Raw genomic sequence first — 13,113 nt, forward strand, 5'->3', positions numbered from 1 at the left:
CAAAAAAGGTTTTTTGTCATATTCTTTCATTAATTTTTTCAAAAGTAGTGGAAAATGTGAAGCTACCACAGTTTTATTGCAATTTTAACTGTAACTGTATGTTGGAATCTACAAAAACATTTTTTAAGGGTTACCTAGTACGTCAGCATTATATTAAGGGCTAAAAGGTAACCATATATTTTAGACTAAGAGGACAAAAGATTAAGATGAGAAAAAAAGTGTTTTTTTAAATATTTTTTATTAATGACCATTCTTTCTTTACATACAACAGAGTAAAGTTGACTGAGCATTTTGTATCTGAAATGTGTCATTCCTTTGAACATATTAGAAAACAATTCACAGAAAGTGGACAAAATAAATACATAACTGAGTAAATGACATTATAATGAGGCCATATTGCTGTTACATATATTTTGCAGTTGACCTCAAACTGATGCTAATTAATAATTAGATTATACATGCATTTAAATTAGACTATAAATAGCTAATCAATTGAAAACAGAAGTACATTGTTACACTTTGAACATCGGAAATTGTTAGTAATGTTCCATTGGTATTCAATAATATATATATATATATTTATTCTTTTTTTTTTCATACTGTATATTCTGTGTATCTCATTGTCATAACAACAGATTGCAACTGCATGACCTACCCTAATCGTTTCAATTTTGATAGTTAATAATTCATATTTTATATGCATTGTTTCATTATTTTGCTAAATCTAAACTGAAACATATTTCATGTTCAAATAAATAGCTTTTTGATTCAGGACATTGTTTAATGTTCTGACTTCCAAAAAGTGTCTAGTCTCTGAACTGTACACTTGTGATAATTCTTGATCACACTTCAAATTTTATTTTCACTATGATTGTTGGTCAATAACATTACTAGTCAAAGACCCTATTGGGTGCTCAAAAACTCATTTGGATTGAAGCTCAAATTTCATCCATCTTGGTGTGATACTATATTTAAATGTGTATGTTATGTTTTCTTTTTTTGTAATCTCTATTCGAAATTAATAAATACACAGATGTACTGATGACTAGATGATAAACCGCTGCCAAATCTATAATCTCAACCTTTGCTCTCAGATGTAGGTGCACTCCTACAGTGCCAATAAATAGAAAAAGTGCCAGAGTTTCTCACAGTGACAATACAGGGTCTGTTCGCTTGAAACCCAACTTATTTTTATTAGCAGTTCATCTGTCTCTTTTACCTCTGAGTGTTCAAACATGATGTTGTGGACTTGCTTTGATCCAGTTAGTGTTCTCTCGCATAGCCGCTTAACTTACTATCCTGTTTGCACTCCAGAACTGTAGCAAACACCTGTCTCTCTTTTCTGCTGTCCCAATGGACAGACCGTCTGACTTTGTTCAACTTACAAAGGACTCTCCAAGGTCTTCAAAACAACATTTTCATATCTCACAGGCCTTTAAATCTGCCCTATGCCTTGAACATGAACCAAAGTCTCATTCTCTGGGACATACATTTGTTCTGCTACCCTATGTTGCACAAGGGTCATCTCTTGTTCAATTGCTCACACTCCTATTTCTCCTGCCTCCAGGTGAAGACTTCATCTGCAGCCAGATTTACAGGCCTTAGATGCCCACTGCCTAATGTGGGTGGCCTTTTCCATAGCCCTGGCTCTAGCTTTCAGCTTTCTGAAACGTCAAATGAATGGATTGTAAGTAATGGTGCTAGTGATGACACATTCACAGAAGAGTCAGTGAATAAGGTGTGTAAACAATTATGTGAACTTGTGGAATGTAGTCTTACTTGAGGAATGTCATGACGTCTGACTGAGCCCGAAGGGAGGAAGACTCCCCTAAAACCAGTAGTCCTGGACCAGCATTCTCTGAGTCATTTAGGGCAGTGAAGTGATCTGATATAGGCTGCTCCTGTTTTTCACGCACAGGTTCAGAAGGGTGCGCCAGGATTATGGAAGGATTTTCAGAGCTTGGAAAGAATATTCAAATTAATTATTTGCATTAAATGCATGACAATAAACATGACACTGTCTTAGATCAGTGCTGCCATGCAAAGGCAAAACATTTAGGCAAAACTGACAACCTGGCCTCAGGTAAAGTAACGTGATAGAATCACATTACTATACCTATATTTTTGCAGAATGATTTTTACGTGGCTCGTTGTATGCATCGCTGGTTCCTAGTGAAATAAACACTAGAGGTGCTACAACAGCAACCTATATTCCCTTTCACTCAAACCATGAGTAAAACAGCAGATCATCTGTTCATAAACACTTACTTTTCACCCAGTTCAGTACATAATGCCATCTTATGACATCTAAACTCTTTTATTATTGCGCATGACCAGTAGGGCGATATATTTTAATGTTTGCTTTATGTAACACACTAAATTTACAAGCCTGCTCAACCACAATCAAATTGCGTGGTAGCTCAACTGAAAAGTTTCAAAGAAGCACAACAGTATGTAGCCAAGTGGAATTTTTTTTAATCATTAATCATACCTCTTATCATTAATTGGATGTGGCCCCTTTAAGAACCGGAGTTTTGCAACACCTGTTTTCCAGCACTCTCCTGTTGCACATGTTTGGGATGCATATGGATTGCATGTGAGAAGGTTGACCACATTTTGCACACATGCAAGGACTTGCCTCTGCTTTATTTCATTACCGTATTTCATTTTTGTGTTTCATTGTACCATATTTCATTTTACAATTTTTCATCCTTATATATATATATATATATACACACGGCCCCATCAACCCCTTTTTTATCTTTTCATTGAAACACCTGTCAGAATAATTGTATCCTGTGTTGATTTTTTTCAACCCACTGGCTACAAGTAATTGGATTTTTCATATCACATTTGTTTTTTAAGACCCTGTCGGTTAGGATGGGAGGAAGGTTTAGTTCCTTTACGACTCAATAGAGAATTAACCTTAAAAACCTCATCTTTTTGGGTGGAAATTTAACTCACTTTGAGCACCACACAGTGGACATTTCACCTCTGAACTGCTGTAATACTGTAAGTAACCATGTAACATCATTTTGCCAAAATGTCGCAACAGTCAATAATACATTTTCATGAGATCAGTTTGAAAATTGAGCTGTGACAAAAACTGGAAATTGTGATCCGTCCTGTGACAGATGGGTTTTGCTCAATTATGCAAAGATTCAGAGAAAACAGAGTGTGAGAATGTGATTATCCATGTTTGGTTGGACAATCAAATGACTTTGTAGCCATTTCCAATCAAACTCTACAAAACGTTGGCAAAAATGTATCTGTGTGCTGAAGAAAAAACAGTTGAGAACTACTGCAATAAGTAAACAACCAATTGCAATACATTTATTATTTAATAAATTAATAAATCAATAAATAGGAAAGTAGTCCAGTTGTTTTATTATTATAATTTTTCTTTTTGGCAAGCTCAAATCTATTGTCTATCTTGTTTCCATAAAAATAGATTGCAAATTGCAACAGCATAACTGCATCATTTAAGAATGCAAACACTATAACACTGGTTAACAGATAATGGATATGACGTCTCTTGTGATTAACATGTCATAACAAACAGTTTTGCTTCCTGGATTGAAGAGAGGGGGTTGCCTAAACCAAATAACTAAAATTCTGATTCATCGGGTGAAATTTCTCTTAGAAATTTCACAGGTAACAAAAACTACTCATGCCACATAGTCTGGCTTCTCTATCAGTGTTTTTCTGGTATCATATTGCACCCTCATGATAACTCCTAAAGAGCACACCCTAAACAAACACACCCATTGTATTTACAGTGCTACTTAATGTACTAAAAAAAGGATTTTAAAGAAGATGAATTTTAAATACACTGTCCTCCCCATGCTTGCGTGTGTAAGTGATGTCACTTGACTGGTCATGTGCAAGGAGGAGATGAGGCTCACCTGTAGCGGCAGAAGGTATTGCATGTTTGGTCTGCAGGGTTGACACAGAAACAGCGACCTGTAGATCTCCGCCGGCGAGCCAAAGGACTGCCCAATCCATAAACTGCGGTCTTACTGTGGAAAAGACAGTCATTATTTAACTGGTTAGAAAGGGTATCATAGAAAGTGAACACAGTGGGACTTTGTACTGTTTCAGCTTTCAGAATGGGGATTCTATCCAGTGCCAAGTTGATTCTAGATAAACAGCAATAAATGCACAATTACTCAATAGTAACACTTATTAAACTTAAGTGATGCAAAAGCACCCTCACTTAAAGGGATAGTTCACCCAAAAATCTAAATTCTGTCATCATGTATTCTTCCGCAATGGGGTTGTTCTAAACCCATATCGCTTTTTCTTCTCCTGTGGAACACAAAAGGCAGAATGTAAGGAATAATGTTAGCCTCAGTCACCATTCACTTTCATTGTATGAAAAAAAAACAGATCAGTGGTGACTGAGAATAACATTCTGCTTTTTGTGTTCTGCAGAAGAATGAAAGTCATATAGGTTTTGAACAACATGAGGGTGAGAAAATGATGACAGAATTTTCACTTTTTCTTTTTTGATTTTCTCCCCAATTTGGAATGCCCAACTCCCAATGCAATCTAAGTCCTCGTGGTGGCTCGCCTAAATCTGGGTGGCGGAGGACGAATCTCAGTTGCCTCTGTGTCTGAGACGGTCAATCCGCGCATCTTATCAAGTGGCTTGTTGAGTGCGTTACTGCAGAGACGTAGAGTGTGTGGTGGATTCATGCTATTCTCTGCGGCATACAGGCACAACTCACGACATGCCCCACTGAGAGCGCAAACCACATAATAGCAACCATGAGGAGGTTACCCCATGTGACTCTACCCTCCCTAGCAACCGGGCCAATTTGGTTGCTTAGGAGACCTGGCTGGAGTCACTCAATATGCCCTGGATTCGAACTCCTTACTCCAGGGGTGGTAGTCAGCGTCAATACTCGCTGAGCTACCCAGGCCCCCAGAATTGACACATTTGAAAATAATTGGTCTAGTAAATGAGACTAAGGCTATGTTCAGACCGCAGGCAAATTTGATTTTTTTTTCTCAAATCAGATCTTTTCAGGCATATTGTCCACACTATTAATTGCAAGTGATCAAATCAGATTTGCACGTTCAGACATAACCAACCTATCTGCATGGGTTGCTTTCGTAACAACGTAGGTGTAACCACGTGACGATGCTTTCAAAACAAATGCGGGAAAAAGGTGCATCATCTCGCTCTCCAAATAAGGGCCCTGTCCAGTCATAGTACTGAACTCCTCCATCGCACAAGAAAAACTCAGCGATGGAGGAGAAGTATTGTGATGTTCTGTGCTGCAGTCACCGATTTTTGACGTCATCATTGAGTGACTCAAAAGACCATTTGAAATCCGAATTGAGCAGCCAGATTGTCCAGACTGAGACACATCTGAAAAAATCAGATTTCAATCATATTTGAAACCACCTGGTTTGAATCAGATTGCTATCCAGACTATTAAAAAACTAATCTGGATACAATCTGGATAAGCAAAAAATCTGATTTTCAGTGGCAGTCTGAACAAGGCCTAATAAGTGGGCAGAAGTTTTAATGGGTGCAGAGGCCAACTAAGCAGGAGTGGTGGTGGTGTAATGGTCTAAGCACATAACTGGTAATCTGATAATCAGAAGGATGCTGGTTCAAGCCCCACAGCCACCACCATTGTGTCCTAGAGCAAGGCACTTAACTCCAGGTTGCTCCGGGGGGATTGTCCCTGTAAGAAGGGCTCTGTAAGTCGCTTTGGATAAAAGCGTCTGCCAAATGCATAAATTTCAATGTAAATGTAAGCAAACAAGGCCTTGGAAAATATAGTGACACCATTCAGTGATTTTATTTTGAAAATAAAATTAGCATTAGCAACATAAATACTGTATGTCATGAACAAATTCGTGCTATTTTCCAACATAGGCTATTTGATATAGAGTCCAAAAGCAAGATCTGTCCTTCATCTAAGCATCTACCTCTAAAGAGTCTTCAGTCTACCTTACGTACGGTTTATGCAGGTTTGCTCATGCATTGGCGATCACTCACCTTGGTGTGTTCACCCAGATGATGTCCAGATGGCAGAAATAGTGGCACTCTGAATCCAGTTGGTTGTTGCAGGAACAGCGCTTGGTCCTGACCTTATGGGTTGCCGACGGGTCACTCGGGTCAGTCTGGAGCATTACTGGCAACCCCCAACCTGCAAAGAGGGGAGTGGGAAGAAAACTTGCCATAATCTGTCAAAGCCAAAAAATTTCCAGCAGAGAAACTGTCTGAGCATTTTGTTATCGCAAATGAGCACCGTGTTATCACAAACCACATGTTATTATTTAGCTTTTATGGTTTCAGTTTATTACATCACTCTATCCCCTGCTCTATCCAAAATGTGTTATCATGAATGCGATCCCAGACGTCTCATGGGATCCCGGACGTCTCTTAATGAGTAGCGGTAAGCTTTAAAGTTTGTAGCTTTTCTCACATGCATCTGAGCTTCACTTATCTTGACTGAGAGGCTAACGAGTATGAGTCCCTGAATGAGTTCTTGGAAATAAACACATATCGTTAGGCAGGTGTTGAAAATATATCTCTTGTAATATGTAAGTGTTGACAAGATTCTTCCAGAGTCTCATTTAGCCAGGAGACAGTTTGATTACTCAATGTATTTTTTGAACCTTTAAAAAGGTGCAGAAATATTTTAGATGATTTTATAAATGTATAAAAGGATTTTAGGATTGTTTAATAATGCTTATTAATTGTTTATCCGTTGATTTCTAAAATATACTGTACTAAATGCTTAAAGTCTCAGACTTAATTTGAAAAGGTTTAACAAGTTAAAATAAGTATTTTACCTTCATGAAGAGTTGTGCACAAGGTAAAAATGAAGATCAGAGTTGTTCTTGATTCCATTATGTCAATAATTCAGGGTTCACCACAAAGTAAGAAGTCCAGATGTTCACCCAAGCAATCCCAACAGTTTTCAGTCAACTGCAGGTGATTGTCTATGTTGAACCGTCCTGTTTGGCCACACTTATAGCTCTTGTGATATGCACCACCCCCTGTCAGGTTGGCTCTCATGGGTGGCAGTTACACAACTCCAGTTTGTCTTCGCACCCTGCAACATTCCAAGAATCTCTGCTGCCCCCTCAGCAAACAGGATTGTCACTGTATTGATTGTGAGGAAGAGACCCCAGCTCAGAAACAATAATGATAAATAGTAAAAATCCCTCTTTTCCTATTTTTAAACAAACATGCATTAAGGGATTAGTTGATCCAAATCATAATAATTTACTCACCCTTATATTGTTCCAAACCCATATGACTATTTGTCTTCTGTGGAACACAAAAAGAGATGTCAAGGATAACGTTAGCCTCAGTCACCATTCTCTTTCAAGGCAAGGCAAGGCAAGTTTATTTATATAGCACATTTCATACACAATGGTAATTTAAAGTGCTTTACATAGAAGAGATTAATATAAGAATAAAAAAATAAGAATAATTGAAACAGTTTAGAATAAAATAAAATACAGTACAAACAGTCGGACACACAGTGGCACAGTGCTCATTCAGTAAATGCACAGCTAAACAGATGTGTTTTGAGTCTGGATTTGAATGTGACTACTGTAGGAGCACATCTGATCTCTTCTGGAAGCTGGTTCCAGCTGCGGCTGGCATAATAGCTAAAAGCAGACTCTCCTTGCTTAGAGTGAACCCTTGGTATTTCTAGCTGATGTGATCCTAATGATCTGAGTGATCTGTTGGGTTTATATTCAGTGAGCATATCTGCAATATATTGAGGTCCTAGCCCTTTCACTACATCTTTTTTCCATACAATGAAAGTGAATGGCGATGAGGCTTACATTCTACATTTTATATCCCACAGAAGAAAGTTATTGTCAAATGGGTGTGAAACAACATGCAGAATATTGAACATTGAGATATTTTTCAGTTTTGTGAAACTTTGCCATTAAACATTGTGGACTTAAACATGCTGTCTAATGGGACTAGAGGGCGGGGGGAGATTAGCTTTGGAGGGCCAGCAGGAAAAGATGAGAGAGGGATATACGCATTTGCATGAATTCTGTTAAAAGCACACTGTAGGACAAGCCAGTGTCCCATGGAAACATAGATCGCCAAGGGGAATTTTCTGGAGAGTAGGTCCTCTCTATGAGGTCCAGGTGTGGGTGGACAGTGTGGAAAAGATGTGAGTGCTCAGAAACTTCCTTTAACCTTTAGTCACTATTTGATTTTGATTGTTCAAAATGAATCCCAGATAAGAGACATTTAAGAAGACACTAATACAATATGGAATTAATTTGATTACTTGTGTTATTACATAGAATACCTGCATAAACCTTTGCATTTCCTCTTAGCAAGTTGGTGTTTCCTATTGACGAACCATTGGACATTTGGACATGCCATACGCCTGTTTGCCATACATTGTGCTATAAAGCGTTCAATAAAAACTGCGGCTTATGCCATTTAGACATTGCTTTGCGACACTCAAAGTAGCGGGTTGCTTCGGCAGTGGGTATTTTGATTCAGCAAATCAGTTCGGCCGAACACAGACAACATGATTAATATTAATGAGCCCCACAGCCTGCTAGCCATTAGCATGACAGACACTGAGCTGTTGACAATATGCAATCTACCTAAGACAACACATGATCAACCAGAGAAGTAATCTTTGACTATTAGAATTTAATGTTGTTGAACAAATGAAATAATTTTACATTTTGGCAACTCATTAGTTTCTAATCTCGGACCTCTTTATTGTTAGTAATTTCACTGAAACACTGAATGACTAATAATGTACTCATGTAGGCTACAACCACCAGCCAATATACGGACTATTTTTTATTCATAGGGTCATGTGTGTGACAACAATAATCGTATGTTATAATATGCATCTAAACAATGCTATTGTTCTTTGACTTTTCCATGTTTTTATTTTTTCTGACATTAATTTTAATTTAGATTAGTTCTGGCTGACTGGACCAATGTTTGAAATGTTTGACTTTAGTGATTAAATTATATAATTGTTCTGCTTAATATGAAAATGATTCATACATGGTTGCTATGTTTTTGTTCTAATTATTAAAGTTCTCTCATAAAAAGTACTTGATTGACTGATGTTTCTTAGAAGTTCAGTTGATTGGCTTTCTTTCAAATTATGTCACATATTCTTAAAAAAATATAAAATATTCTAAAATAAAAATAAATCACAGATTCTTAAAAATCCTTTAAAACGGTTGTATTGTGAAGAGAGGCTGATGATATTTAGACAGTTCAAAGACAGGGTTTCATGTTGTTTGTGCAATATTTGTGGAAATCTGAAACGCTAATGAATATATACAAATCTGATGTGAAAATATTATACTGTATAATAAAACTAAATAAAACATCATTATCTCTAAATCACTGTTAGACCTGCTATGGGTAGCCAGAAATATGAAGATGGTTCAGAATTCAAAAACAGTTATGTGTGCTGCTCTGTCAAAGAAAATACATTTTGGCACGAGGCCAACTGTGGATGAGCAATGCTCATGTCCACAACTCAAACTCATCAACGATGGGTTTCCGTGATGACTTTGCCACGAACCATACAAAGATAAGACTTAGATGCTCACCCATTACAGGTATCGGGCCGAGTTTGCAAATGTGGCCCACACATTTATGGAGGGTCCACAGCAGCCATTGTGGGTGATGCAAATGCACACACATTTCAGTGCAAATGTATCAACATAATCTCCCCACAGATTTTGATTAAAGTGATTTTATCATTTGTGACATAAAATTGGGATGAGAGGTTTGTTGAAGCACTACTCTCATGCTGCTGAGAAAACTACATATCACTCTGATAGGAAAATGTAGGAAACATAGCAAATTTATATGGAAATACTAATCGGAGTCAAACATACAGATTGCATACACCATCCCACACTGAAATGGCATGACTTTATATAATGGGTGTATTTCAAATTGAAAAAGGCATAACACTCTAAATCCCTTTTCTAGTTTACAGTCCTTAAAATGGTCTTTAAAATACTTGGGTAACTTTTTCATTTGCATTCAGTTCTTGGAACTGATGTATAATGTCTTAAGCCATTTATGAGCAAGAGATTACCTTTAGCAGACATTTGGCAGAACATGGACTTCTCATTGCTGCTATCTCCTGCAGATGGATGAAAGAATGGGTGACAGTGTGAAGGAAGTCAATGCAGAGTGATAGAACACATTCTTGTGCTCATTCCACAGAGGAAATGTGTTCATCCCTCCAAAATCCGATCATGTTCTTTCCGGCCTTTTCTTCAAGTCCATGTTCATCCAAGTGGCAAAGAAATTAGGGGAGTAAACCATTATTAAAGACCGTTGTTACATTTTAACTTTATTTTTAACCTTGAAGAACTGAGCAAAAATACACAATGTGAATATTTTCTCTTACTATTTAGCTCTCATTTATTTGATTAATATATCCAAATATGCTCATACTTTGTGAATACATAGTGCTCACAAAGTACAGGTGAAACTCGAAAAATTAGAATATCGTGCAAAAGTTCATTAATTTCAGTAATTCAACTTAAAAGGTGAAACTAATATATTATATAGACTCATTACAAGCAAAGTAAGATATTTCAAGCCTTTATTTGATATAATTTTTATGATTATGGCTTACAGCTTATGAAAACCCCAAATTCAGAATCTCAGAAAATTAGAATATTACATGAAATCAATAAAAAAAAGGATTTTAAATACAGAAATGTCGGCCCTCTGAAAAGTATAATCATGCATATGTACTCAGTACTTGGTTTGGGCCCCTTTTGCATTAATTACTGCCTCAATGCGGCGTGGCATGGATGCTATCAGCCTGTGGCACTGCTGAGGTGTTATGGAAGACCAAGATGCTTCAATAGCGGCCTTCAGCTCTTCTGCATTGTTTGGTCTCATGTCTCTCATCTTTCTCTTGGCAATGCCCCATAGATTCTCTATGGGGTTCAGGTCAGGCGAGTTTGCTGGCCAATCAAGCACAGTAATACCATGGTCATTGAACCAGGTTTTGGTACTTTTGGCAGTGTGGGCAGGTGCCAAGTCATGCTGGAAAATGAAGTCAGCATCTCCATAAAGCTTGTCTGCTGAAGGAAGCATGAAGTGCTCTAAAATGTCCCGGTAGACGGCTTCTTTGACTCTGGACTTAATAAAGCACAGTGGACCAACACCAGCCGATGACATGGCTCCCCAAACCAACACAGACTGTGGAAACTTCACACTGGACTTCAAGCATCTTGGATTGTGTTCCTCTCCATTCTTCCTCCAGACTCTGGGACCTTGGTTTCCAAATGAGATGCAAAATTTGCTCTCATCAGAAAAGAGGACTTTGGACCACTGAGCAACAGACCAGTTCTTTTTTCTTTAGCCCAGGTAAGACGTTTGACATTTGAAGCCCATGTCCAGGACCCGCCTGTGTGTGGTGGCTCTTGATGCAGTAACTCCAGCCTCAGTCCACTCCTTGTGAAGCTCCCCAACACATTTGAATGGCCTTTTCCTGACAATCCTCTCCAGGCTACGGTCATCCCTGCTGCTTGTGCACCTTTTTCTTCCACACTTTTCCCTTCTACTTAACTTTCTATTAATGGGCTTTGATACAGCACTTTGAGAACATCCAACTTCTTTTGCAATTACCTTTTGAGGCTTTCCCTCCTTGTGGAGGGTGTCAATGATGGTTTTCTGCACAACTGTCAGGTCAGCAGTCTTCCCCATGATTGTGAATTCAACTGAACCAGACTGAGAGACCATTTAAAGGCTCAGGAACCCTTTGCAGGTGTTTAGCTGATTAGAGTGTGACACTTTGAGCCTACAATACTGAACCTTTTCACAATATTCTAATTTTCTGAGATTCTGAATTTGGGGTTTTCATAAGCTGTAAGCCATAATCATCAAAATTATATCAAATAAAGGCTTGAAATATCTTACTTTGCTTGTAATGAGTCTATATAATATATTAGTTTCACCTTTTAAGTTGAATTACTGAAATTAATGAACTTTTGCACGATATTCTAATTTTTCGAGTTTCACCTGTATACCTTTGGGTAGGAAAACAACAGCACATCCATCATTAAGTTTAGCAATGTATTGGATTGTATGATTTCTGTGATGAACTGCGGTATTAGTTGGTTTGTCTTATTCTAAAACATGGCATCTTGTTAGATAAATCATTGTGATATAATCAAAATGTCAAAAGAAGTTTTAAAAAATGTATTAAAATAACTTTCAAGTTGACAGCCTCATTTAAGCTTGTCTATCCCTCATTGAGCAATGGCTACACTAAGAAAATAACTCTTTGGCTGAACTTGATTTAATCATGGACCGTGGTTCTTCATGTTTGAAATTGGTTTTCTTAAATTAAAATGACAATGTAAGTTCACAGGTAGAAAGGGTCTAACTGAATCAAGTAAAGCCAATAAAATAACATGTTAAAATAACTAAAATGAAACTCATTTAGTGATATTCTGGCAAGTGACAGGAAATGTTAACATTCTAAATACAGGTGGGAAGCACTACTGAGTGTAACCTGATCACTATGCTATGGTTAGCACGGCAATTACTCAATGGATAAAGCAATATGTAAATACTCAAAATGTACATTAGCTCATTACTTCCGCACTGTTAAGTTACATCCTGTTAGGGATCCTGTTCATTTTATTGCCATTTAAAAAATAAATAAATAAATATAAATAAATATATATATATATATATATCAAGAATAATTAATAATGGTTATGCTTTGACTGAAGCACATTTCTGAAAGTCTGGTATATTACAATCATTTTTAAATAGTTAAAAACAGAGTTCAAAATGTACTTTATGTACTTTCAGTTCAGTATTACTTGCTACCAAATAATTTATTCTAACACATTAGTATGAAAGTGCAGGTATGTATTACCCCATAAACACACACACACACACACACACACACACACACACACACACACACACACACACACACACACACACACACACGTAGTGTTTCCATGTTTTATGGGGACTTTCCATAGACATAATGGTTTTTACACTGTACAAGCTTTATATTCTATCCCCTAAACCTAACCCTCACAGAAAACTTTCTGCATTTTTACATTTTCAAAAAACAT

The 13,113-nt window shown here is 37.3% G+C and overlaps 1 protein-coding gene across 2 annotated transcripts; it reads right to left on the minus strand.

The window, feature by feature from the left end:
• Window positions 1-255: 255 nt before the first annotated feature.
• On the minus strand, window positions 256-10,178 carry LOC127658278 (endothelin-2). 2 transcript variants are annotated; one of them, XM_052147481.1, is made up of 7 exons: window positions 10,092-10,121; window positions 7,261-7,297; window positions 6,817-7,129; window positions 6,017-6,167; window positions 3,906-4,019; window positions 1,780-1,959; window positions 256-1,664 (listed from the first exon to the last, which is right to left on the minus strand). In XM_052147481.1, the coding sequence occupies exons 3-7, from the start codon at window positions 6,872-6,874 to the stop codon at window positions 1,577-1,579; spliced, it is 591 nt and encodes a 196-aa protein (XP_052003441.1). In that variant the 5' UTR covers window positions 6,875-7,129; window positions 7,261-7,297; window positions 10,092-10,121; the 3' UTR covers window positions 256-1,576. The 2 variants fall into 2 exon arrangements, with proteins under 2 accessions (XP_052003441.1, XP_052003442.1); XM_052147482.1 differs by lacking the exon at window positions 7,261-7,297 and having other exon boundaries at window positions 10,092-10,178.
• Window positions 10,179-13,113: the final 2,935 nt, after the last annotated feature.

This window comes from Xyrauchen texanus, chromosome 17 (genome assembly GCF_025860055.1).
Source record: "Xyrauchen texanus isolate HMW12.3.18 chromosome 17, RBS_HiC_50CHRs, whole genome shotgun sequence".
Taxonomy (NCBI): domain Eukaryota; kingdom Metazoa; phylum Chordata; class Actinopteri; order Cypriniformes; family Catostomidae; genus Xyrauchen; species Xyrauchen texanus.

Coding starts and splice junctions, on each gene's coding strand:
- LOC127658278 (XM_052147482.1), bottom strand. CDS start 6,874: ATGGAATCAAGAACAACTCTGATCTTCATTTTTACCTTGTGCACAACT. Junction 1,960..3,905: donor AATACCTTCTGCCGCTACAG/GTGAGCCTCATC, acceptor ATTCTTTCCAAG/CTCTGAAAATCCTTCCATAA. Junction 1,665..1,779: donor GACGTCATGACATTCCTCAA/GTAAGACTACAT, acceptor TTGACGTTTCAG/AAAGCTGAAAGCTAGAGCCA.